Source organism: Impatiens glandulifera, chromosome 5, assembly GCF_907164915.1.
Source record: "Impatiens glandulifera chromosome 5, dImpGla2.1, whole genome shotgun sequence".
NCBI lineage: Eukaryota > Viridiplantae > Streptophyta > Magnoliopsida > Ericales > Balsaminaceae > Impatiens > Impatiens glandulifera.
This window is the reverse complement of record NC_061866.1, coordinates 42779291-42807044: the sequence shown is the minus strand read 5'-3', so window position 1 is coordinate 42807044 and position 27754 is coordinate 42779291. Positions and strand designations below refer to the sequence as shown.

Here is a 27754-nt window from a genome sequence, read left to right as displayed (position 1 = left end):
CAACATAACTAAACTAAACCAATTATTTGATGGGGAATTCTCATTTTTCAGTGCAAATCCAAGGATTGGTTTGGTTGACTATATTTTCTTTTGAACCTAGTTGCTTCATTCACTCCCAAAGAAATTCAGAAGAATAAATGGGCATATAACTTGGACAAGCTAAAAAATTGTATTTTTATTTAAGAAAAAAGAAATTTGTTCGAAACCTTAACCCTTATAGATGGAAAGCTGCATAATAACAGAAGTCTACGAAAAACTAATAGATAGTTGCTTAATATTATTGTCAGGCTGAGGAGAGGCACTATGAGATTCTTGGCCGACTAATGTGCACTGCCAAAATTGTTGCCAAGTAGGAAGGCCTTGAAGATGGCTTTAGAGTTGTGATTAATGATGGACTAGCAGAATGTAAATCAACACCTTCATGTCCATCTCCTTGGGGGACGTCAAATGAACTGGCCACCAGGCTAAGACTTTATGAAGTTACTTATTAGCTGTGTGAACTCATAAGACACCGACCGACCAAGTAATTTCTGTCATATGATATTTGTAATAATAATATTGTTAAAAATGTTACATTAGACAATCATAATGTGAGATAATGGTCATCTGGTTTGTGATCTTTTGTTAAAAATGTTACTATGACAGTGATATCTTTTCTTTAAGCTTGTGGCTTAATTCTATTTTCTTGTTTGCCTTTATATTTTCTAGAATGACTGGTTTGAGATCATTTCTACATATTTTTTGCTTTTTAAGTGGAAGTACTAAAAGAAACCACATTAATTTTGACCATTAAATTAGTATGAGATATTTTTCTCAAATTCAAACATAAACAACAGTTATAGAATAAAATAAACATGCATCTGTGCAGTGCAGTCCAAGAGGCACAATCAATAATAAAGAAGTCAAACATATATATAATTAATTAACTACTTTGTAGTGATCATAGTTATACATTCCCGTAATTTTATTACTGTATTTCGAGTAAGATAGATTGAGTCTTTCTCATGTTGAAAGCATTAACTGCAGTGGCGTTGTCTGATATTGTATGCAGATGGTTAAACTGATCAATTGTCAAGTCTAAACATGTAAACGAATGCGGGGAGATCGTTACATCTATTTTCGTGTCTATGTTATCAAACACACTCTGGATTGGAGTCAACTGCACATTGCAACGAACTTATATATGGGTGAAATCCTCCTTAAATTTGTTGTTCCAGATTATGTGTTCCATTATGTACCACCTTCACAAAATATGTTGACTCTTCATTGGGATCATATAAAAAAATAGAGTATCACTTTGATATAAACACCATCATTAGTGTAATAGTATTATAGTAGACAAGAGTCAAATAAAACATATGCACCTTTTATCATTGGAGATAACAAACAGAGGTGCATAACTGACCATTGACACAACATCATTGCATTCAAGTATCAAAGGCGAGCAAAGAAAGGTTAAAAATCCGAAAAAGCAAAGAAGATATATAATTGCCTCCTTGTTCATTTTTTGCATATTAGTGGAAAAAAACTATATTTACATATAACCAAGTATTATCATCTATAGGCAAGCTTTTAATGATCTTTTTTTAGAATTATATAAAAAAAAACTGTTCTTTTCTACACCAATAAGGAATCCAGCTTCAGCTAATGCTGCTAGAAGGCTTCCTTGACCAACATCTTTTCCTGTCACAGCGTATTCACTAACGAAAGCCTGAAATAATAGAGTCGGCCTCAGAACCATCTAAATGTTTCTTGCAACAGTTATCTTTTTGTTAATATATATTTATGGAATTAAGTAAATATAAGACAAGATTTAGCGCGTACCTTTGGGCCATTTCGTGATGTTTGATCAAACTTATAAGTCTTAGAGAAGACATCATCTGCATTGTTATAAATTTGTTGAGAAAATCAATCTATTAACAAAAAAATCTAATAACAGGAAGGAAGATTGTAAGAATATTCAGTTCAAATTCTAATCTATACAAAATTACTTGAATCTTACATGAAAATCATAAAAATCATCTGGATGATCCAATGGTTGAGAAGAACCGTCACAGATTGTGATTATCTGGATGTTTGGATAGGCGTGTTTTATGGCAGAATAGAACTGGAGGTAATTCCCCGAAACAACATAGGTTTTCGCAATTTCAAATAGATTATGCATTTCATTTCAGAATTTTGCCATTTGACATTCGCAGATCATTGAATACTAACATATTTTATTACTATTCATAAAATATGGATCTTTTTAAATAAAAAAATACCATTGAATAGTAACAAAGTCTTCATTCCCAATAGCAACATATTTCAAGTCAAAAGATTATGGGTGCCCCATTGCTGCACGCATAGAACCCCAGGTTGATTTGGAGTCACCCATAGCAAATTCAATTCCATCAAGAATCTCTTGCAATAATGGTAAATAATGTTCAAACAAATTGAAAATTATGTTTATTTCAAAAAAAAACGGGAAATGGAAAATGTGTACCATAGTAATTAATCTATATGTTAAGTTATTTACTTAATTGCAGCAAAAAGAAAATTTGGCAGAAAATATATGGATGCACCTTCTAGAAGATCAAAATAGGAATAGGTTCATCATCAATGGAAGATGAAAAACAAAATGAAAGAGCATGTTTTTAATATAAATGAGCATTGAATTCATGGTTCATCGTCCAATCTGACTTTCTGCTCTGACTTTCTGCCTACTCCATCCATCAATCTGCCTACGCTAGCGAATCCTCTACCGATGTTGAGAGTGTTAAGCTCCGTCGGATTCTCCTCTTCAATTTCCATATCCGTCGAAATGTTTAACTTCTGCTTTCATAGATCAATGAAGTACAAACCCATGTGTTGTTGTTGATTGTCATTTATATAGATAAACTTGTAAGATTTACTTAAAATCCTAAATCTTAATCCAACATAATAGAACTTGGATAATATTCAAAACCCTAAAATACATAAGAATGCATTGAGACGAGAATGTCTTACCTTAGAGGAGCAGCGGGATCGAAGGGATAGGGTTTGAGAGAGAGTCGGAACCCTAAAAATTGGAGATTTAAAATGAGGATCAAAATTAGGCGCTTTATATAGTATGAAAGACGCATATTACATAATGCGCGTATACGTAATATGCGTCTTTCAATGTACGCATATTACATATTACGCGTAAGTGTAATTCGCGTAAGTGTAATACGCGTAAGTGTAATTCGCGTAAATGTAATACGCGTAAGTGTAATTCGCGTAAGTGTATTACGCGCAAGTGTAATTCGAGTAAGTGCAATTACAGGGGTAAAATGGACATTTCACAGGGCAAAAAGGCCCATTTTGCAAACATTAGTAGGCGCGGGCCTTTTTTGGAATTAAGCCACTTATGAGAGCCATTTCATCAAATTTCCCAATGAAAATTGTCCATGAAAAAAGAGTAAATTTTTTATTATTATTTGGTATAAAAATTGTAATTGAATTAATTAAATTTTTATATTTTAATTTTTACCATTATTCTTTAAAAGTGTGATTGAATTCTTCTTTTTCTATGTTGGCTTGATAACAATTTTTTTTTTTTTAAGATAATAGATTCTATATTTTGCTTTTTAAAATATATAGATTAAGATACAATCTTTTATTACATAAGTGATTGATTCATGCTATCTTCAAAAAAATGTATATAATATTTTACTAATATATTTGGTTGGTAGATTCATTTTATTATTATCATTATATCTATCATAATTTCTTACAAAATTGTGTAAGCTAATTATCACAATCACATTATTAATCTCTCATATATTTTTCCACATACTAAAAATTCTCTTAAATTATTCTAAAGTGATTTTATTGAGTTTCTCTATAGAAAATTAAATAATATTTTATATTAGCTCATACAAAATCAATGTATTGAAAGTCAAATATTATTTATCATCAAACAAGTAGATAATTAAATAATATTTTATATTAGCTTATCCAAAATCAATAATGTATTGAAAGTCAAATATTATTTATTGTGAAACATTTAAATATATTTTACAAACTAATCTTTATAAAAAGATTAGAAATTATGACTTAAAGAATATTAAATATATATCAAAGAATTAGTGTTATCTAAGACAAATAAGGGTGGGTATTATAGACTTTGTAACATACCTTTTCTAATATATTTTTTTTTAAAATTTAAACATGTGAATATTTGGATAGGGATATTACAGAAGGTTGACAATTTTTTATATAGAAAAAAAGGTTTAGATAAATTATTTTTCATAAAAGTGACAATAGGAGAAAAAAAAATAATGAGATAGCAAATGAGTTGACATTATACATCTCTTCATATAAATTAATAATTAATAATTTCTCTTTTCAATTTTACAATGAACATGTCTCATAAAAGATAATGCATTAAACAATTTCTATTTTTCTATTTTTTATTATTAAAAATTTCTCACTCAATCTTTTAATATTAAATTATTATAAATAACTTTATATTATTTTCTACCTACATTAAAATCTAAAAAAATAATTTTCAATAATAATAGTTATTTAAACTAAAATAAATAATAATTAATTTTACTTTACTTAATTAAAAACAATTCCTCATTAATTTATTATGTTAAGTCAAAATTTTGATTAACATTTTTTACCCATCCAAACAAAATATTTGACATGTACTTATTATCCTCTCCATTTTTATCACCTAATTTAAAAATAATAAAACAAAAACTCTAGACATAAAATTTATAAAAGTTACAAACTTCATCCTCAGATGAAAAAATAATTAAAATCTCATTTAATATAATGATTAAAAATAGGGGTAATATGTATTTTCCTCTAAGTGCATTGAACTTAATTTGAAATCTCTTTATATATTAATTTATTTAATAAAAAATATTGTACATTATTGTTATTTGATTTTGTTCATTTATCATTTATATAGTGAACATTTTTTTACACATAGATGTGCTTACTTGACATTACACTTTTTTTAATTACAAACAAAATATTATTTAAATATTTTGTTTAAATTTAAAAATGAATCCTTCATATTCTTTCTCTAACACCATTCAAATGACAATAAATGTACACCAAATTTTATCAAACAAGTGAGTGTGCAGGAGATATTTTAAATTATATGCAATATATGGGAAGTAAATTGCCTATTAACCTTAAAAATAGATTCAAAATTCAAACTACTAATTATTAATGTTCAACATAAATTAAACACTAAAAATGAATAATTAATATAATGTACTAGTATCCTATTACATTCTCTAGATCTATTGAGAAACAACTAATATAAAAAGTAAGAAAGAAAATATTTAGTTGAGTATAACAAATAATTAATAATTTTAATATTTGATTTTATATTATATATATACTTATTTATAATTTAATATATAAATATTTTAAAATATATTTATATATTTTTATTAATTTAATTTATTCACTCTCCCTAATATTATCTATTTTAAATACATAAATTAATTAATTATTAACACAGAAATAAAATATACTTAACATTTAATAAATAAGAGTAAAAGAGAAATAATTAGTTGGAATAAAAAAATAATTAATAATTTGATATTTTTGTAAAACAACATTTTAATTTTTTAAGTGTATATTTTCAGTGGATTATTTAGTTTTTTATTTTCTCTTTTATATATATATATATATATATATATATATATATATATATTATCAAATTTAATATATAATTATATATTTTATTAATTTAATTTATTCACCTCTATATTATTATTTTAAAAATATATAAATAAATAAGTTAATATAATATAAATATATATATTTAAAATTTTTAAAAAAAATTAATGAATTGAAAAGTGTAAGCACAAAAATAAATTAGAACAAAATAATTAATCTATTGAATAAAAACCTATTTAAAATAATTAATTATAATTAACACATTAATTAAGGACATTAATTAAGGGTTAAGAACAAAATAAAATAAAATTGGGATAAATGATAATGTCTCAAAATAATTTTAAAAAAAATTAAAGAACAAAAATTAAATAATTTTGATGAATTGTTGTATCCATTTTATGTAAAGAAAATTATTTATTTAAACCCTAAAAATATAAAAAAAATGTAAAATATTTGCCATATTTATTTTAATATTTTGTATATTTAAAAAGATCAAAATTAAAGCCAAAAGATAAAATAAAAAATCAATTTCAAATAATCCCTTAAGGTTTTAATAAAATAAATAAATCAGTAATCCAATGTAGTTGAAGCCCGAAGGGTTCACGTCCATCTGGAAATGCATCCAACACCCAGGAAAGCTCCGCGTAGTCGATTGTAGCCGAGGAGACGTGTGCCTGGGCCACATCGGAATGGCTAACACCCCGTTAGCTAGAACGCTAACGGAACGCCATCGACCGAAGGACCGTAGACGAATCGCCAAAGGAACGCCAAAAACAGATGAAACGACGTCGTTTTTTCTCTAATCTTCTTCTGCATCGCGACACCGCGAGGATAAGTATTAAGAAGCCAAAATGATTTTGGCTTTTTGGAACTCAGTCATTTGTTGATGGTTTTAAAAGCCAAAATGATCATCCTACGATAGTGATCATTCTCCCCTACAAAAATAGGGATGAATCACCCTATTTCAGTGACTCTCAGCCAAGAACAGTCAAAAGTCATTAATGTCTTTTGGCTGATTCAGGCCACTAGTCTCCCCCAATCGACTAAGATGAATTTAAATACCCCCTCAACTCATTCCGAAGGTAACCTACCAACATAGAAGCCTCAAATCGAAAAAAACGAAATTTGCCATTAAAACTTCAAAGTTTCGGATTTTTTGAATTTTTTGTTTAAGGCCTTCAAGCTTGGATCTGTCCAAAAAACTTCCCTAAGGATAAATGAGTATTCTCTAATCCTTGGTAAGGTTCAAATAAACATTTAATTCATACTTACAGTTTGAATTTAAAATTTTTATATTTCAAATTAAATAAACTTGTATGCTGATGTTTATGGTGTTTTATGGTTGAGAATTCTTCCTTAGATGATTTATGAATTATCTGGATAGGATAAAACCGATCAATTGATTTAAATAAAAAAATCCAAATTTGAATTTAAAAAATAACGTGTTTATTGTTCTTGGTAAATTCGATCGAATCACAACTCATAAAGTTTCCCAACATGATAGTAATGATGTTGGGCAACTATTTGGATAATGTTTAATCCATTCCGATCATTTTTTTTTATCAATATTAGATTTTCAAAATAAAATGAAATTTTTAATTTCTTGAATTGGTCAAAACGAACAGTCAATGTTCTTACTTTGGTACCAATCAAGTATATAAATTATAAGGAAGTTATTGGATAACTCTTTTCACTTCAAAACAACCTTAAAATCAAAAACTCAGTTTTAATCAAAAATTGTTTTGAACAAATTGATCATCTTCCAAGTTGATTCATACCTTGAGATGATGATCAACATGTTCCTAGAAGCTTTGTGAAGCTACCCAAACTCTTAAACTAAAGAATCAGAGCTAAAAATTAAATTTTAAAAATTAAATTCTTGTGTTCTTGAAGACCGATGCTTGTTAGCCTATAACAAAGACCAATGACTGATAAAAATAAGGTAGGACCGAGACTTAGGATCGGTGTTCTTAAGTTATGAATAAGATCTATGACCGATGTTCTTGAGCTAGGACCGAGGAATCCGACCAAGGATTCTCACCTAGTACTGATAAAATTCGGACCTAGGACTGAGAAGTTTAACCCTGGGACCGAGAATCCCAAACCCGTTACTGAGACCCCCCGAGACCAAGGACCGAGGAACTTAGCCTAGAGTTAATCCTTGACCGATAGATTTTTACACCTAGACCGTTATGATCAGCTAAGGACCGAGAATCCTTAGCACCTCGACCGAGAGACTCCAGTACTCAGATCGAGAGCTCTTGAGCCCAGACTGAGGGTCTCAAGTCCTCGGCCAATAAAATTGGACCCAAGCCTTACGACTTCGGTCCTTAGGTCTGTTTAGTTCCACTTTTAAAAATCTAAAATTATTTTTATAATTTTGGAGTTTCAAATCATTTTCTAAAAATCCCGAAAAATTAGAAAATGCATTTTAAATATTTTTGGGATATTTTCACAAAAATGCTTCAACAAATGCTTGTTTGCTGTTTATTTCTAAATCTTAATTCTTTTAATAATGACTAATATTCTTTAGGTCTTTCTACCGCAGTTATCATCTGCAGTTATCATCTGCAACAGGTACCACCATTTAAATATTGATGTTTCAATATTTTAAATAATGCTTAACCTAGAAGTATGACTAGGCACATAAGAATAATTGGTTAAAACTTAAACGTTATACAACTAATTTTTAAAAGTCAACTTTATAAGTAGAGACTGTTTTCGAATAAGTACAGAGGATAAAGCGTGAAAGTCATTTTTCGAGTATCAACAAACTTCAAACCAAACGTGTATATGTACACCTATTTATTGATTTTTCTAAAATCAATTGGTGACTTTGTCTTCAAATAAAAAATCTTTTATTTTTAAATAATTTAAATCGAATTTCATGAAAATCAAATCGACATTTAATTATAGAAAATTCTTATATTATTAAAATTTGAATAAAATTAATTAATTTTACATTTTAAAAGTTGTCGGAAACTAATAAAATCTTTTAAAAATATTTTTTTATTTTAAAATATATTTAGCACGCAATCAATGTTGAAACTATCGAATTTTGAGCTACCAGGGACCCCGTATTGCATAGTGTCCACCAAACACGTGCTAAGCTACAAAGAGATTTTCTGAGAATTAAAAATAAAAAATAAAATATAATTGGTAAAAATATTTTTTTCCAAATCATGTGATGTAAATCTTTTGTTCGGTTATAATTATTTTTTTTCACAAATGTATTAAAACAATTTATTTATTTATTTATTTTTGTCAAAAACCAAAATATATTATCCGTAAAAAAAATTATAAGTATATTTAGGTTTGAATTATTTAAATAATTCAAATCTAAAAAATATTATTTCACTCTCCTTTTTTATCACATTATTTAATTTTTTAATTAAAATACTAAAACACTATTTATTTTAAATTATTATTATTATTTATTTTATCATTATATATTAAAAAAATTTAAGTTTTTTTACTAAAAAAAAATAATAATAAGTTTTTCATCTCCTCAAAATCATTACTTATTATTAAATTTTCAAATAACTCAATTTTTTTAAAAAACTTTTATCCAAACAAGACCCAAACTTATAATAATAATAATATATGGCACAGAAAAACAAAACTAGAGTAGGATATATAAGACCACACATTCTCCAATATTTTATCATCACATGTATTAACAAAACAATGGATGATGCTTGTTAGCAAAATATAAATAAAAAATAAATAAATGGATGATGCCTAAATTTCAACAAAATATCAAAGATAGCATGATTTGATTCTACTTTCTTTATTAATAAATACAGAACATTCAATATTATATAATTTAAAAATCACTGGAATTGACAGATCGCTACTATGGGTTTTGGTTTGTTGAACAGTTGTTGCGATGGTTACATGTTTTGTTTTAGTTCTAGAATTCTGTAAACCAAACAATTTTTTAATGTTACAATAAAAAAATTAGAAAATTAATTATGGTAGTTAACAAAATAAGGAAATTTACTCTAAAGTCAAACCTACCCAAAGTTAAATTATTTTTATAAGCTTAATTATTCATGCTATAAAATAGAGCTAAATGATTTTACAATTACTTTTTGTTAATAAAAACACCTTATTATACATATAAAAAAGAGAAATAAGTTTTCAATATATATATATATACACGGTTTCATAATAAAATATTATAATATAGTGGTTCAAGATAAAAAAAAAAAAAAACTTTTGAAAAAAAAGAAAACCTTAACTATAAGTTCATTCTTATATACACTCAACTCCTAAGATTTCTCAAACATTCATGATTCCGAGTTCCTTTGCCTTCGCATTTGTGCACCCCAAGACATGTTATTCGATTCTTCCTTCTTTCTCTTCAACTCCGATAGTTGTGACTTCCATCGAACCTTCCATTCGCTTTTTTCTACCATTACCTATTTTAAACAAAATTATAGCCCAATTCATTATACAATCAAGATACATAAAAACTAGCGTAAATTGAAGGAATTAAAGGATGGTTTCAACCCTATTGTTTCCTTAAAATTTATTAATTACATCTAATTGGGATTAACATGAATAAAAAAATAAGTTTTATGTTAGCATAAAACCACATTCATGACACCCACTTTAATTTAAGACTTTTTAAATGTGAATCGAAATCAAAACCAAAACTAAATGAAGCTATGACTAAATCAACAATGTGTACATCATTTCAACTCAAGAAAATCTTAGTGAAATCAAAAATTGATAGAATTAAAGGATGGTTTCAACCCTATTGTTTCCTTAAAAACTATTACTACATCTAATCGGGTTAACATGAATAAAAAAATAATTTTTATGCTACACATTTGTGACACCCACTTTAATTTAAGGCTTTTTAAATGTGAATCGAAACCAAAACCGGGACTAAACGAAGCTATGACTAAATCAACAATATGTACATCATTTCAACTCAAGAAAATCTTAGTGAAATCAAAAACCTTATTTTGGTGATCTTTATGTTGGTTAAAATTCAAAATATTTTAGAAAATAATTTGAATAATATAATTTGACTTTACTTTCAAATAAAGCCATTAACTACAGCTCATAAATGATCAAAGAAAGTTGACATGAAAAAAAGTAAGATTTCTTCACAAGAACCTTATTCATGAACACAAAATCAAGAAGATTGATGGGTTGCTAATCTTAAGAAACCAATGAAATCTATTCCAAAAGCAAGATCCTACCATAATCAAATGGTTTATCCATGAAAAATTCCCTAAAAACAGTACTATTATGACCAGATCCAAATTGAGAATCAGAATCTAGCACAAAAAAATAGGAAAAAAGCAATCAAAATCAACCATACCTGATCAGACTGATAAATCTTTCTAGCAGAGAAAGCCAAATGAATTCCTCTAGACATATCATTATCATACATAGCTCTCCTTCCAGGATCTGAAAGCGTTTCATAAGCTTCCTGAACCCTAATAAACCTCTGAGTATACTCAGCCACAAGATCCGGCGGCGAAACATCAGGATGATACTTTCTAGCTAATTGCTTATACGCTTGTTTGATTTCCCCCAAACTACCTTTCTCCGATATACCTAAAAGCTCATAGAAGCTCATATTGTCAAGAACAGAGATCGAACCTGACTTAACATAAGTACCGTCGTTTATCGCCGCTCGAATAACTCGCGAGCGTGATTGCGTCTGATAGGAAACTCTACCAGGTCGAATAGAAGTTGAATATCGACTGGAAGCGGCGACGGAGACGGCGACGGTGACGGTTACGGCGGCGGCGGGGATTGGAGGAGACGATTGGAGATTTGAGAAGCTAGTATTGCTTCTTGATATCAATCCGTAGCTACAACACATCTTGATTTGATTGGAAATCGTGTTCTTAGTTCAGATTTGGTTGATGAATTTGATGATTTTTAATTTCTCTCTCTGTGTATATTTATATGGGATGAAGTTCATAGGATAAGGAAGGGGATGATGAGTCATGACCGAATAAAGGAAAACCTAGAGAGTTACATAATATTTTTTAAATAATATTCCACTTATAAATAATTTTAAAAATATTATTACTGGATTGGATTTATTTGAAAAAAAAAAAATTGTATGGATAAGAATTTTCTAATTTTTTTTGGTAAAAGATCTATAAAAAAAATTAAATAAAGAAATAATGAATATTATGGTATTTTTTTTTAATAAATTAAGGAATAATTAAATTATGTTTGAATATAATTTCAATTCAAACTTCTTAGTTTGAAGAAGTTGAGCTTGGATATGATAAATTGATGTTAGGAAACTTAATTAAATATATATTTTATAAATTTATTAATATTTTATAGTTTAATGATAACTTCAACTTTAAAAGTGTTTTTTAAAGGGTTTTTTTCAGTTTTTTTTTGTGTGTAAGAAGTTATATAGTCAATATCAGTTACAATATAAACGTTGAATATGTATGACATTTTTTTAAATAATAAAGAAGCTGATGATGCATTTACTTATGAAATAAGTGTTTACAGATAATGCTGAGCTTCATACAAACAAAAGAATTAATTAATATATATATCTATATATATATTATATATATATCTATATAATGTTTTGTTCTCTTAAAGGATAACTAAAATATATTTTAATTAATTTTAAATTTTATTAAAAAAATTACATTTTTCATTCACTCCTCTCCAAAAATAAATTATTTAATTAAATCACATTTTCATATTTTATGGCGTAATTTGATTTACAAAAAATAATAATTTTTTTTTTTAAATGAGTATAATTTTGACAAAATATTTGTTTAGAATTAATTTCAATCTTCAATCAATCTATAGAAGAAAAGATAAACAAAGAAAAATGTTATACTGACTAAAATAGTTTTCTATTTAATATTTAAAATGTTATTAAAAAATGTAAGTATGATTTATTATTTTAATTAAATAATTTAATGATTTAATAATAATGTGATAAATGATTCTTTGATTAATTCATATAAATATTTTTCTCAAGAGTTTGTTAGGCAGTAGATTATTAGAATAATCTATGAATTATTTTTTTTTTATATAAAAATTGTAAAATATTAATATATAATGATAAAATATTTATATTTTATAAAAACTTAAATATTTTAGTATTTTAATTAAGAGTAATGATATATATAGCACCCTTATACATATAAGACACTTCATAAAACCTATCTGATTTGTCAAAAAAAGAGAAAATATTTTTCTAAGATATATTTTATATTTCTTGTCAAATAAGTGTTGTATGAAGGTGTTATATAAAGTTGCGATATATATCACTATTCTTTAATTAATTAATTAATTACACAATGTAATTATAAGAAAATAGATAAAATAATATATGATTCTAGTATATTTTTTTAAGATAACTTTATTACAGTAGTTTTATCCACTAGATGCAAACGAACCGAATCAAGTTGAATAATATAAAATGTTTTGATACTCGAGCTCGAAAAGATAAACAATATTCTATTTCGATTCGAAGTTCAAAAATTCAATAAAATTTGGCTCAAGTTCAATTTGAAGTAAAGTTTAAATTCAATTAGAATAATTCAAACCTTAATTTGAATCATAGCTCGAAATATTCGAACTCTAATGTAAATATATTTGTTATTCTAAAAACAGATAAACATTATGCTATTTTTGACAAGCAAAATTAAAATTTAACTCTAGCACTAAAATATTATCAACTATGTATAATCAAAATGATTTCCTAATAAGTCTTTCAATCTCCATCATTAGGTAATTCCACCTTGCTCCACATCATATCTAGAAACCATTGGATCACACACAATTACACATATATGATGGTTAGTTGAAAAATCCCATCAACCAAATGAAGAATTAATATCACTTCCCATAATTAGTAGTCTTCTTTGATCTCGATTGGGTATTGGATCTATCCTCATTTTTTATAATTATATAGATTTAGTTACTTGTTCTTTTTCGCTACTTATAAGAGCTCAACCTAAATTTGAAGTTATTATGTTTTAAAATAGTTAAATTTGATTTCTCAATTGTTTTTTCGTAACACAACAAAACTTGTTCATTCAACCGATCAAATAATATTAAATTAAATGAAGTATCGATTCGAAATGCTAAAAAAATCCACTTCTTTCATCAATCTTTAACCTATAAAGTATGATAATAATCCTCCCCTCTTATAACAAATTAATGAAAATATCCAAATGTGTACTTATCTCAAAACAAATTTTATTTTTGAAGAAAGAGAGAAGATGGGAATAAAATGGTTGCTTCTTTTGTAATCTAGATAGAAGTGAATGATTTATGGGGAGTGAACTTTAAAATTAAAGAAAGAAAGAGTGTAAAAATAAATTATATTAGGATCAAAATAGTATTATTCAGTCAAGTAAATTGAGAAATGATTTTTCTTTAGTAGAAAATTGTAATCAAAGAAGGCACTGATTTTTAGGTGTTGATGGGAAGTGGGACATGTTACACATAAATGATGATGGCCACAAACTTTTTATTGAGAAATAATTAAAATGTTTAATGAATTCACCTAATCACATGGTGTTGTTTATGACCTAATACTTTAGTCATCTTCTCTTCTCTTTTTAGCATATTATTTAACCAACATATGGTATCTAACATTCAGCACCAACTTCAATACTTTTTTTTAAAACATTTTTAGTAGTAATCAAACCTAATAATTTCGATCATTTAGGTAATCATCACCAAATCATTATCGATGTTACTTTGAAAAGTCACGCAATTACAATCATCCTTGTACTCTCGGCATTTCTCCTCTTCAAAGTTAAATATCGATTAACGACCCAAAATCCGTCAAATATTCTAGAGTTCTTGAGGTTCTGAATTCAAGCCCGTTAGATTATACATTTAACCCGTCTGGTTAAATTAGTTGAACTAGCATTTATCCCGTGCATTTGCACGAGTAATAATATAAAAACCGTGAAAAAAAATTATGGATAACATTTTTAATTTTATTTTTAACCATTTTAAGTTTATGGGTGGGTCAATCCACAATCCGACCCAAGTATCCATTTACTCAACATCATTATATATTAGTTAGTTAAAAAATTGAATTTATAATAGTGTTAAAACGTCCCGCGTTCATCAAATTTGGTGTTGAATTTAAAATATAAAGTCTTAGTAGTTTAGTTGGTAAAATGTTGTACTTGTTTTTGTTAGGTTGCAAGTTCGAAACATACATCTAACATTTTTAATTTTATTTTTAACCGTTTTAAGTTTAATGCAGGTCAACCCACAATCCGACTCAAGTATCCAAATTAACCACAACTCTCGACCCGGCAATCCGGACACTTTAAAAATTAAGCATCATTATATATATATATATATATATTAGTTAGTTAGTTAAAACGTTGAACTTATATTAATATTAAAACGTCCCGCATTTATTAAATTTGGTGTTGAATTTAAAATATAAAGTCTTAATAACCTAGTTGGTTAAAGAGTTGTACTTGTTTTGTTAGGTTGCAAGCGCGAAACATACCTCTAGCATTATTAATTTTATTTTTAACCATTTTAAATTTGAAAGCGGGTCAACCCACAATCCGACCCAAATATCCAAATTAACCACATCTCTCGAACCGGCAATCCGGAACTTTAAAAATTAAGCATCATTATATATATATAGATTAGTTAGTTAAAAAGTTGAACTTATATTAATGTTTAAACGTTCCGCGTTTATCAAATTTGGTGTTTAATTTAAAATATAAAGTCTTTGTAGCCTAGTTGGTTAAAGAGTTGTACTTGTTTTATTATGTTACAAGTTCGAAACATACCTCTAGCATTTTTAATTTTATTTTTAACCGTTTTAAATTTAAAGGCGGGTCAACCCACAATCCGACCCAAGTATCCAAATTAACCACTGCTCTCAACCCGGCAATTCAGACACTTTAAAAATTAAGCATCATTATATATATAGATTAGTTAGTTAAAATGTTGAACTTATATTAATGTTAAAAATCTCGCGTTTATCAAATTTGGTGTTGAATTTAAAATATAAAGTCTTTGTAGTCTAGTTGGTTAAAGAGTTGTACTTGTTTTGTTAGGTTGCAAGTTCAAAACATACCTCTAACATTTTTAATTTTATTTTTAACCGTTTTAAATTTATAAACGGGTCAACCCACAATCCGACCCAAGTATCCAAATTAACCACAGCTCTCGACCCGGCAATTCAGACACTTTAAAAATTAAGCATCATTATATATATATATTAGTTAGTTAAAAAGTTGAACTTATATTAATGTTAAAACGTCCCGCGTTTATCAAATTTGGTGTTGAATTTAAAATATAAATTCTTTGTAGTCTACTTGGTTAAAGAGTTGTACTTGTTTTGTTAGGTTGTAAGTTCAAAACATACCTCTAGCATTTTTAATTTTATTTTTAACCGTTTTAAGTTTATTGGCGGGTCAACCCACAATTCGACCCAAGTATCAAATTAATCACAGTTCTCGACCCGGCAATCCAGACACTTTAAAAATTAAACATCATTATATATATATATAGACGTGTTTGCGAATTATAGAGTTAACTCGCGATGATTAATCACATTCAAAAGAGTCGTGAAACTCAGCGTTCTACAAAATTTTGTATCACCTTTAGAAGTGAAGCTACCCTTAAATGACTAGTGACCAAATAGTCATATGATGGAGAAAGGAGGGTAGTAATTCAATAACCAAAGATATTTGGTATTCTTTACCTAAATAAATTTTATTTGCATTCAAACTATAATAATATTTTTACATGTTCAAATTCCAATAAGATACGGAATCATAATCGGCATGGACCGATTAAAAATAATGAATATTATAGCAGCAGACACAAATAATCAAATCTAGAAAAGTTTTATTTTAAAATAAAATGAAGAACGTGACTATCCAAAAATAATATTCATTTTTTGTCAGGATAGTTAGTAAATAAATAATTCCACCTGTCTTCTAGAGACCCTCAAAGGACTAGAAATATCTATATTTTGTCTTAACTTATGAACACAGAATATATATATATACAAACAATTTTGAAAACTCAATATTACTTTTACATGATTTTAAACAAACAAATGATTACATATTATATATGTTGGTCACTAATAAAATAAAATAAAAATTGAGTTTTGACCCAAATTCCAATTTTGGCCTTACCTACATGTTTGTTTTTCTTTGTATGAATAATTAGGGACATTAAAAAAAACAAAAAGGTAAAACAATAATAATAAAATAGATTGGTTCAGTAGGATTATTTAAAATTATTTTCAAATAGATTATCATCTCATGAATCACACATTTCTCAATCTCTTCTATTCACTAAAATCATTAATTATTAAATTATTTTTATTTTATGTTTTATAAAATTTAAAATATTAAAATACAAATGATTTCCCAAATAAATCATGTTTTACATTACCAATTATAATCCTAACTCTTAGCGCTTGTTTGATCTGAAGTTATTTGGGATAGAATTTGAATTATGAATTAAAAACTCTATTTGATAAAAAGAAAGAAATTCAATTATTTTGGTTCAACTATTAAAATACATAATTATATTTTATATTTATAAAAATAAAATAGGAATAGTTTGATATTTTTATTAATGATCTAAATATGATGGTATAATTTTTATTTTTATATTTAAATAACCCCACATTAAACCAGCTCTAAATTTTTAAAATATAAATTTAATATTAATTACTCTAATATTTTTTTCTTTAGATGTATTAGCATACCATTCACTCAAACTTAATAAAGTTTTAAGTAAGATTTGAATTCTTAAAATTTGAACTCTTAAAAACACTCTAATATAATGAGTAATGATAGAGTTAGAGCGTAAATTTAGTTAAATGAATGATATTGGAAATGATACGAAACTATTTGATAGAATTTTTTCAAGTGCACTCATATGTTAACATATAATCTCGACATCATTAATAACAACAAATTAATTCTTGCTTTTATCGTTATTTATATATATATATATATATATATAATTAAACTTAGAGGGCTAATTTCAAAGTTTAAAATGAAAAAATAATTAAGTGTATCTAGTTAATCTATTTCAATAATAAATCATGATTTACTATAAATAAATAAAAACTATAACAAAAGAAAATGATTGATGGGTTCACCATTAAACTAATGCACAATCTATTAATTTATTCAAAACAAAATTATTATAAAAATGGTGTCATATAATCTTACCAAGAAATTAGTTAATGACATTAATGAATTGATTTAAATTTTTGAAAAGGTCTGTCCACATCAAATGAATTTCTTGTAAATATCAAAAAATAAACTTGCAATGAGTTGTTCAAATAGTTCCAAAGGGAACCAAACAATCAAAATCACATATATTAAACCCCACTTGTTTCCAATAACCACATCTATAAGATATTGTAATATTATACCATTCAAATTAACTTGTTTAATACAAAGAAGATCTCATAATTAGACCACCAAAATTAACTTTTTTTAATATTAAATTTGTATCACTAACCCTAGATAATAACAAACTATGATGTCACCTCAATCGTATTAGGAGTTGGAATTCGTTTTTGTTACTTCTTTTGACATCATCTTTTAGTTAGGTAATTTATGACTTTTTATATTATTCTTTACTATAAAGTCGTTTTCTTTGTGATTTTTTTGTTATTATTTAATTAAAAAAGTATTAGTAATATTGATTATTTTTAAGGAATTGAATGGGTAATATTTTGTGTTTTAAGAAAAATCATTTTCACAATTGAGTCATCTTTCAATTTCATATTTAATAAATCATGTTCTTCAAAATGAGTAGAGTTTTTAAGTAATATGAGATGTAAATAAATATATATACTTGATTATTTTATTTGTAAAAATTTAATAATTTATTTGTAATAATTTGTAAATAAATTATTGATATAGTGTATGCAATAAACAATTTAACCACTTAATTTCTTATGTTATCTTTTTTTTTTATTGGTAAATATTTTTCATTATTGCTCTTAAATAGTTAATTTAATCATATTTTGTGTGTTTGGTGAATAAGTGAACACTCATTTATTAAATTATTTTATTGTTATGTTTAAAAAACTATCATTTATATTATGACATATTTTTAAAAATAATATTATTTTATCCAACATTTAATTTCAATGTTAATATATATTTTTTTTTAACAAACTTGTGATGGGACCTAATAAAAGGTGGGTAATTATTATATAAATATTTTTTATTAATTTAATTTTACACAAATTTATTTATTTTTTAATATAGTGTTAGGATCGGGGACGCCCTTGGAGGACCGGGGTGTTTTCCGGTTTCAGTAGAGGGTGACCGCTTAGAACAACACACACACAACTTGGTGATAGTCCGGTTAGAGACTAAAACCGTTCTCAGCACTGCACAATCTGTCACAGACTCTTGAACCGGTGTTCAAGGGCGGAAGTGTCTGTTTCAGGTTGAAGCAACGTTTGCGACTTTTAGATGATGTTTAAGGAGGAAGATGTTTAACGAAAGTGAGTGACCGGTTTTGGAAGTATGATTGGTTTGCGGTTTACGGTAAGACAGCAGGGAATGAAAGAGAAATGAAAGAACACAAGACAGGAAATTTGTTTATGGATGTTCGGAGCAAACCCTCCTACGTCACCCCTTCTTCTCAGGTTATGAGAAGGATCTTCACTAACTCTTTAGAGTTACAATTTACACTTCCGGTCGAGCCCAACTTCGCTACTCGCCGGTTACACCAAACTCACACAATTGACTTCCGGTTTTAGGTAAACCGACTTTAGAATATATGACTTTATCTCTCTAGAATTGAATGCTTTATGACTTTCACGATTTCAACTACTCAACTTCTCGTATTCACAACTGCATTAAATGAAGACGTTTGATCTTCCTTTTATAGCTGAAAGTAGCTAACGGCTACTTTCTTCTCTCTCTTGCGGATTGGTTGATCATTAGCACGCCTATCTGCAGGAGGATTTCTTGCACGCTTCAACTTCCTCAACACCTGGCATTCATGCAGGTGACTCTGAGCAGATGATGACATAACCGGTTTTCAGATTGATACACGTGTTGAACATCCGCTTCCGGTCGTCAGCATTGGATCACCAAGGCATCATTGCTTTCCTCCCATGCTTCTGATCGGATCCGATCTTCTTTTATCTTTTCGAGACACGTTTCTTCCGTCACAGTACGTCACTCTTGAGATTTGAATCTTCTGACTTTTAATCTGTACTTTCCGGTTTCTGTGTCTTTGTGCATTATGATCCGGTTGAGGTGTAGTCTTCTGTTCTTTACTAACCGGTTGCTTGAGAGAGTGAAGCCGGTTCCTGTGATCATTGATCTTGATTACTTGAAGCCGGTTTCTTTGAAGTGATAGCAACCGATTGTTGATGCAGGATTTCCGGTTTCGGTTTGTTCAGTACCTGCACATGAAATTTAACTTCTGTTTAGTTTGTCTGGCCGGTTCCAAAATTAATCTTCTTAATTTTTTCTATCAATTTCTCCCTTTTTGATTATTTAGAATAAATATTCAAAAATTGTAATGTGTGGCCGGTTTTAAGAAAATTAACTTACTTAATTTTTCTATCAATTTCTCCCTTTTTGATTATTTAGAATAAATATTCAAAACTTGTAATGTGTGGCCGGTTAAATTTCATTTGCGTGTTTGAAAAACATGTATTTGATTTTTGATGGGTGTATGTTTTGAAAAACCTGGAAAATATGTTTGAAAAATATGAAAGTTAGCAAAAGTAACCAAGTTCTGAAACATATCAAAAACATAATTGTTCAAAATAGTTATGGAAATAGAGTTTAAGGCTTGGGTGGTCCCCCCTTGTCTTGCTCCTCTTCCAGTTCTTTGTCCAGCCGTCTTTTTGCTTCTTCTACTCGTGCTCTGTGCTCTCTAGCACGTCTGTCAGCATCGATTACCACACCGGCCCATACACTTGAATGACCGAGGATCTTCTTCTTAAGGTTGAAGTTGGGGCAAATTGGTTTTGGCGGTGGACGAGGTGGAACAGTCACAGGTCTGCAGCTTGGAGTTGCGGTGGATTCTCCGGTTGACCTTCTTTTCCGTCTGTTGAGTTCCTCCGAGTCTTCTTCTTCTTCTTCATCCAGCGGTTCCGCAGCCAGTGCAACCGGTTCGGCTGTCTTCAGTTCTGCCCGCTTCATTACGTTTTTAATGGCACTTCGTTTCTTCTTGTTCTTGTTCCTTGTGCTCATGGAGTGAGATGATTGACCCTGTGCCGGTTCCTGAGCATTAGCCTGCTCCTCTTCATTACATTTTTGGGCAAGCTCATGATCCTTATCTTCAATTTCCTTCTGTAACCGTTCTCTTTCAATTTCTTCTTCTTGCAGCTTCCGAGCGGTTTCAGCGTCCTTCTCGATTTGAGTTTGGGTTGAGCCGACTTGAACTTTTGACAATTCACCGATCTGGATTGCCATGGCTTGCAGCATGTCCAAAAGTGGAGCGGTTGCAGCTTTGACAGACTCGGTAATCATAGCTTGAACAGAGTTTACCATTTTAGTTTCAGCCGCTGAGATCCTTTCTTCGGTTACTGCTTTAAAGTTCCCAAGGCATGAGTCAGCTGTTTCTACCACTGCTTGTTTGATCTGCTCGATGTCCAGAGCCTTAGCCGGTTGGAAGGCTTCTTGTTCCCGGTTTTCGGAGTTGCCAGATGTTTCACTAGTTATAAAGAAAGGCTTACTCTGAAATAACTCAGGATTGTTGAATTGTCGTTGGCAAGTATCCCACCATTTCTTGTCAAGTCGTTCGAATCTTTGCAGAAGCTGTTCTCGTACCCCAATGAATCGTTCTGCCATCTTCATTTCAATCGGTTCCAGCTCCTTTCCTTGAATTTCTTGAAATGCATTCTCAACTGCCTGTAGCCGCACATTTTCGAGAATTACCGGAGCTTTGGAAAACGCCGGTTGGATCAATTGGGTGCTAGCCAACTCGAGTGCCCTCTCCTCTAGCTGGACTAGAGCGTCCCATTGCTTGTTTCCACTGAAGCCTGGAAGCATATCGGATAACTTGGTCTCGCTTCGGAGCTTCACCCACCGCATATATGGAGCTAGTGCCTCACTTGCACCTTTGTTCATATCTTGGATGAATTCATCAAATAACTCATTCTCTTGCTCTAAAGTGTATGGGTATTCTTCTCCGGTTGTGGCTTCAGTCTGAGGATCAATCTGCAATGTGCCCGTTCCGGTTTCAGTTGGTTCTTCAATCAGAATGCCCTTGCCTTTATCTGCTTGAGTAGGACCTTCTGGAGCTGCCTTGTTTCCTGCGGAACCGGAGGGTTCCCTTTCTTCAATGTTTCCCTCCTGAGCCGGAGGTGCTGTTTTTGTTGACTTGGTCGTCTCATCGACCGGTTGGATTTCTGCTTGATCAGGCATTTCAACCTGATTTTCTGGTTTTCGACGACTGGAGACGTCGTCTTCTTCGGTTTCTCTTGTGATCTCTTGGACCACATTCTGAATGGCTTCAGAGGTATTCAAGCCCACTTCGGCTAGTACCTCTTCGGCTTGTTTGCTTGGAGACTTGGAGGTTGCAGATTGAACAATTTCTTCTGCTTCCTCCTTAGATTTAGATTTGTTCTCCTTGCTCCCCGAAGATTCGGTTTGCTTTGGAGAATCGGATGGGATGGGAGTTGGAACGACGGTGTTAATGGGGATTGGCTGGAAGACATCAGCGGTTCTTTCAGGTGGATTGTCCGAGGAGAGAGTTTTCTCGGAGTCCGCCGGTTTCTTCGCGCTTTTCTTTGCGGAGACTTTCTTCCTCCTTTTCGGTTCTGGTGGAGCTTCTGCCTCAACCGCTTTTCTTGACGGTTTCCTTTGCCTTGTTTCTTCTTCAACCGGAACCGATGAACTGGCTCCCTTGGATGACTTTGTTTTTGAGGTTTTAGGCTTGATTGTCTTCTCCGGTTTCTCTGCCACTGACTCAGAGTCAAGAATGTTGGAAATCGGAAGCGGTACGCCTTCACCTAGTTCCACATTCAGGAACTCAAGAATTTTCACGATTTGCATAGCATAGGCCTGCACTCGGCCTTCTTTCTTGATTACCATTTGACAGAACTCTTCGTATAACACGTATCCCCAGTCCACCTTATCGTTGCGGACGATGGCTAACAGCATTCTGAGTTTAAATTTTGTGAGATTATCAAAGTTACCTCCTTTTCCTTGGAGTGATTTGGAGATGATGGTCACTAGCCATTTGTATTCCGGTTTCAGCTTGATTTTCCGGCTGTTGTGGAGCACCAGGTCCTGACCTGAGAGGGATACAACCAACCGGGCAGCATTTGATTCTGCGTCGGTTAAGTCGAACTTTAGGTCCGAACCTGTGTTGGGCAAGCCGAGAGCCTCCGCAAAAATTTCTTCAGTTATAAGAACCGCCTTCCCGTTGACGGTAGCCGATACTTTTCTTTTCAACAGTGTCGCCGTCGCCAAGAGCTCCGTCACCGCCGCTGGATATAGGGTGAACGGACCAGAGAGAAACTTCTCCAGCCCAGAATCTCGAAGGAGTTGAAGAACAGCTTTGTTCTTGTCTTCAGCGTGCTGGTCGATGTCTTCAAAATCAACCTGCAACATCCATTGAAACGGGGCTTTGCCTAGATCCATTGATGATTTTTGAGAAAGAGAGATGAAGATTGATGATGATCGGAGAGAAAGGATCTTTGAAGTTCTGGAAATTTTTAGAGAGAGAAAGCGCATGTGTTGAATGGGCTGATTTGAGTTTATATAGATGACGGTTCCAGGCAGTTTTGAAGATGAACCGTCATTCTGGAGTTTTTGGCGCCAATTTTCCCTCCAAAAGTTACTGCCGTAACTTTCGGCGGTAAAGGCGGAATTTGATGGGCGGTAAATTTTGAAAGGTAAAACCATGGGCGGTTATGATTTTTCAGATTTTCATTTCTGCCTGAATTTCCGGCTTCTGTTGATAATTTGTTAACCGGAGATTTGTTAAGTTAACTTTAATTTTGAGTATGAGTTTGAGAAACCGGAATGAAATAATGAGGATGAAAAATCGAAAAACCAAAATTATTTCATTAATGAGGAAAAGGAAAGACATAGGAGCGGTTCTGGTCGTACAACAAAATGACCACGAGCCGGAAAGAAAAATAGAAAAGGAAGATTTACTCAGTGAACCATCCTCCCTCCAGCCTTCTTTCGTACCACTTGTCGATGGTGTTCTGAGGAGACCGTTCCGCAATCCTGCACATACACTTATAGATCATGTCTATAGTGATGGTGTTGAACGATCCAACCGGAACACCTTTTCCAAGGTTGCGACGTTTGGACATGAGGAACCGGGTGATCTGAGGGGCGTAGCTGATCTTTCCCCTCTTACCGGTCATAAGCAGCTTTAGCTTATTGAATAGATATGATGACCAGTTGATGTCGGTTTCTCGGATGATGGCTATCATGATGTCGAATGCCTCCCGGCTGTAGTTCTGGTTGGGCATTCGGCCTATGATAGACCGTTGGACCAAGTCTTGAAAGACTTGATAATGGGGAGCGAGGTCTTCTTTCTTCCCGAAGTCCTTAACCGGAGCATAGGAAGAAGAGAAAATTGTAAAGAAGATTTCCTTAGCCGGTAGATGCGGCGTCGGAAAGTCGGAGAAGCCTTCCGTTGGAAGGTGAAAGAAAGTGGCAAATTCCTCCTCAGAAAACTGGAGGAATTGGCCGTCGATGATGGTGCGAATGCTGCCATCATCAAGAACGTGACCGTTGTTGAAGAATTCGCACACCTCATTCACAAGGATGAGGTCCGAACCCTTAAGGAAGCCTTTCAGGCCAGAGGCTATGATATGCTGAAAGATGCATTCATAGTATGAGCTGTGCTTGATGTCCTCAAAGTCGATGATCAAGGTGTTTCTGATTTCAGTAGACATGATGAAGAGAGAATGAAGAAAACTTAGGAGAGTTCTTAAGCTTTGAATTCTTAGAGAGAGGAATGCTTGAAGGCGTGATTTGAAATATGGAGGTTGAGCCCCTTTTTATAGCTTGGAATGAATGAGAGCATTTAATGCTGGGATTTGAAAATCTAGCCGTTTATGCTTAGGTATTAATGATTTTGCAGTTTTCCAAGAGAATAAGAGTATGTCTTATCAAATCAATTCAGGCATGCTTTTTGATAATGAGATTTTATGTTTCCAAGGATAGAATGATACGACGCATTGAATGTTATAGATTTTGATTTGGAAAGAGAAAGAGATCTATTTCATTAATTGAAGTCTAAAACCGGTAGTACATCAAAAGTACCGGTTTTGGAAGGGAAAGAAAAATAAGAGAAAGGACAGGTTTAGACGTTCGATGATTCAGCTGCTTGAGCGGTTGAAGTTTCAGCCGCTTGAATTCTTCTCGCTTTGACCGCTTCCCACCGGTCGATCATTTCCTGTACTCGTTCTTTGGTGAGCACGTGCCTTGGATGCAGAGTGACGAACGCTCCAGAATGGATCTCCAGACTTGCGCAGAAACCGCTCAGCTGAGGAGCGTATCCGGTTTTGTTGGAGAGAATCATCCTCTTCAGGTTGCTGAAGATGATCCAGGACCAGTTGACCGGTGTCCCAACCGTTACAGCTATCATCATTTCGAAGACCCTCTAAGTGTAGTAGTAACTTTTCTCTCTGCACATGACAGATTTTCCCAGAATCTCGCAGAGAATCTGGTACTTGTGAGAAAGTTTACTCTTAGCACCCCAGGGCTTAACCGGAATGTTAGATCCAGAGAACCGGTGACACATCTCTTCCATTGTCGCCGGGGAATAAGTCAAGTCGGTTACCCCTTCATTGGGTAAACCGCAGTATACAGCGAAATCCGTCTCGCTGAAAAGGAATTTTTTTGCCCGTAAACCTGTGCAACGAGTATCTCTCGATGCACCTCTTTTGCGGTTTCGAACAGTTCTTCGACTACAAGGTAGTCGATGATGAACCTGTTCTCAAGGAAACTTCTTAGCCCGCTCCTTTCAATGGCTAAGAACATTTCCCTGACTTCATGATCCTCATACTGGTAGATTGACTCAAAGTCTGCCAGTAGGATCTTCTTGGCTAAAGGGTTGGAGTTCATGTTTGTTTTGAGAGAGAAAAAGGATCAGGATGACTCTTGTGAATAGTGAACTTGTGATATTTTGACAAGGATTAAGCATGGTTTATATAGCCCGTGGATTCGGCTTGGTATTAAATGAAGTTAAGCATGCCTGATGATGTCATCGCCTATTAAATAGACTTAACTTGTTGAAGTAACTAATGGTTATTTCCAAGATAAATCTAATAATTACTAAGATAGCAATGATGATAATATCTATTGACAAGATGTAAGTTTCCCTCTCTTGATGATGGACACATGTCGTCATCTCGATTGTGGTAGACTTGTTTTTAATTTATCACAGGCTTCATTTATCAAAGCATGCATGAAAACTCGGTTAGTCATCTCAGGTTAACCGGAAAAATTCATTTCATCATACCGAAATGCATATGTACTAAGCGGTTTTCCATGACCGGTTTTAGTAGAATATTTCCGTTTATGAAAAATAGTTGATTAATATCAACAATTGTTCAATTTTTGGATTTATCTTATCTACTTCAACCTCGTTATTTCAATCGCATAGTAAACATACATTTGATTTGAGATTTTGAAGTAGTCGGGTATAACCGGAGATTTCCTCCCGGTTAGCATATTTGATTTATTAATGGCCTATTAAATTATGATTTGAGAAGCTTTAGCTTCTTCCTGAACATTTATCCCGGTTTTATATATATAAGCATGCATCATGATTATATCAATTGATTTAAATTAGTAAGACCCAGGATATTTCGAAAGTGTGAGAACTTAGCTTCCTGTAGCGGTTTCGTGAAGATGTCCGCTACTTGTTGCTCGGTTGACACATATTCCAGCCGGATGTGTTTTTCCTGAACATGCTCCCGGATGAAATGATGTCGAATGTCGATATGCTTCGTTCTTGAGTGCAACACAGGATTGTATGTGATTGCTATGGCGCTGGTGTTGTCACAGAAGATTGGCGACTCCTTTGCTTCTATTCCGAAATCCCTGAGTTGCTGTTGAATCTAGAGGAGTTGTGCACAGCAGCTTCCAGCCGCTAAGTACTCCGCCTCTGCGGTTGACGTTGCAACTGACGTTTGCTTCTTGCTGCTCCAGGTAACTAACCGGTCACCCAGAAACTGGCAGGTTCCACTTGTACTCTTTCTGTCGATTTTGCATCCCGCGTAATCGGCATCGGAATAACTAATTAGATTGAAGCTCGAGTCTTTTGGATACCAGAGTCCTACTTCTTGAGTTCCCTTTAGATATTTTAATATTCTCTTAGCCGCCGTATAATGAGATTGCTTTGGATTTGCCTGGAACCTCCCGCATACTCCAACCGCAAACAGAATATCAGGTCGGCTGGCTGTGAGATACAGCAACGAACCGATCATTCCTCGATATGCTGTGATGTCAACGGCTTGACCATCTTCATCTTTGTCCAGCTTCACTGAAGGACTCATTGGCGTAGCCGCTTCGGCACAAGTATCCATCCCAAATCTCTTCAGCAGTTCGGCTGTATACTTCGGTTGGCTAATAAAAATTCCGGCTTCCATCTGCTTAACCTGAAGCCCTAGAAAGAAACTCATTTCCCCCATCATACTCATTTGAAATCTATCAGTCATCATTTTCGAAAATTTGTCACATAGCTTTGGATCGGTTGATCCGAATATGATGTCATCAACATAAATCTGAACAAGTAGAATTTGATCCTTTCTTTCAAATTTAAATAAGGTTTTATCTACTGAACCGATTGTAAATTTGTGATCAAAAAGAAATTGAGTCAAAGTGTCGTACCAAGCTCTTGGTGCTTGTTTCAAACCGTAAAGGGCTTTATTCAGCCGGTAAACGTGATTTTCATGTTCTGAATTTTTAAAACCTGGAGGTTGATTAACATACACCTCTTCATTTACTTTACCATTTAGAAAAGCGCTTTTTACATCCATTTGATAAACTTTAAACTTTTTGAAAGCTGCATATGCTAAAAATATTCTAATGGCCTCAAGTCTAGCTACAGGTGCGAATGATTCTTCAAAATCAATGCCTTCTTCCTGTTTATAGCCTTGAGCCACTAA

General features: G+C 31.6%; 1 protein-coding gene across 1 annotated transcript; it reads right to left on the bottom strand.

Moving 5' to 3' along the window:
* Window positions 1-9672: 9672 nt before the first annotated feature.
* LOC124939893 (chaperone protein dnaJ 20, chloroplastic-like) lies at window positions 9673-11628 on the bottom strand. Its single transcript, XM_047480350.1, has 2 exons — window positions 10988-11628; window positions 9673-10073 (listed from the first exon to the last, which is right to left on the bottom strand). The coding sequence occupies exons 1-2, from the start codon at window positions 11495-11497 to the stop codon at window positions 9942-9944; spliced, it is 642 nt and encodes a 213-aa protein (XP_047336306.1). The 5' UTR covers window positions 11498-11628; the 3' UTR covers window positions 9673-9941.
* Between the last annotated feature and the right edge of the window lie 16126 nt (window positions 11629-27754).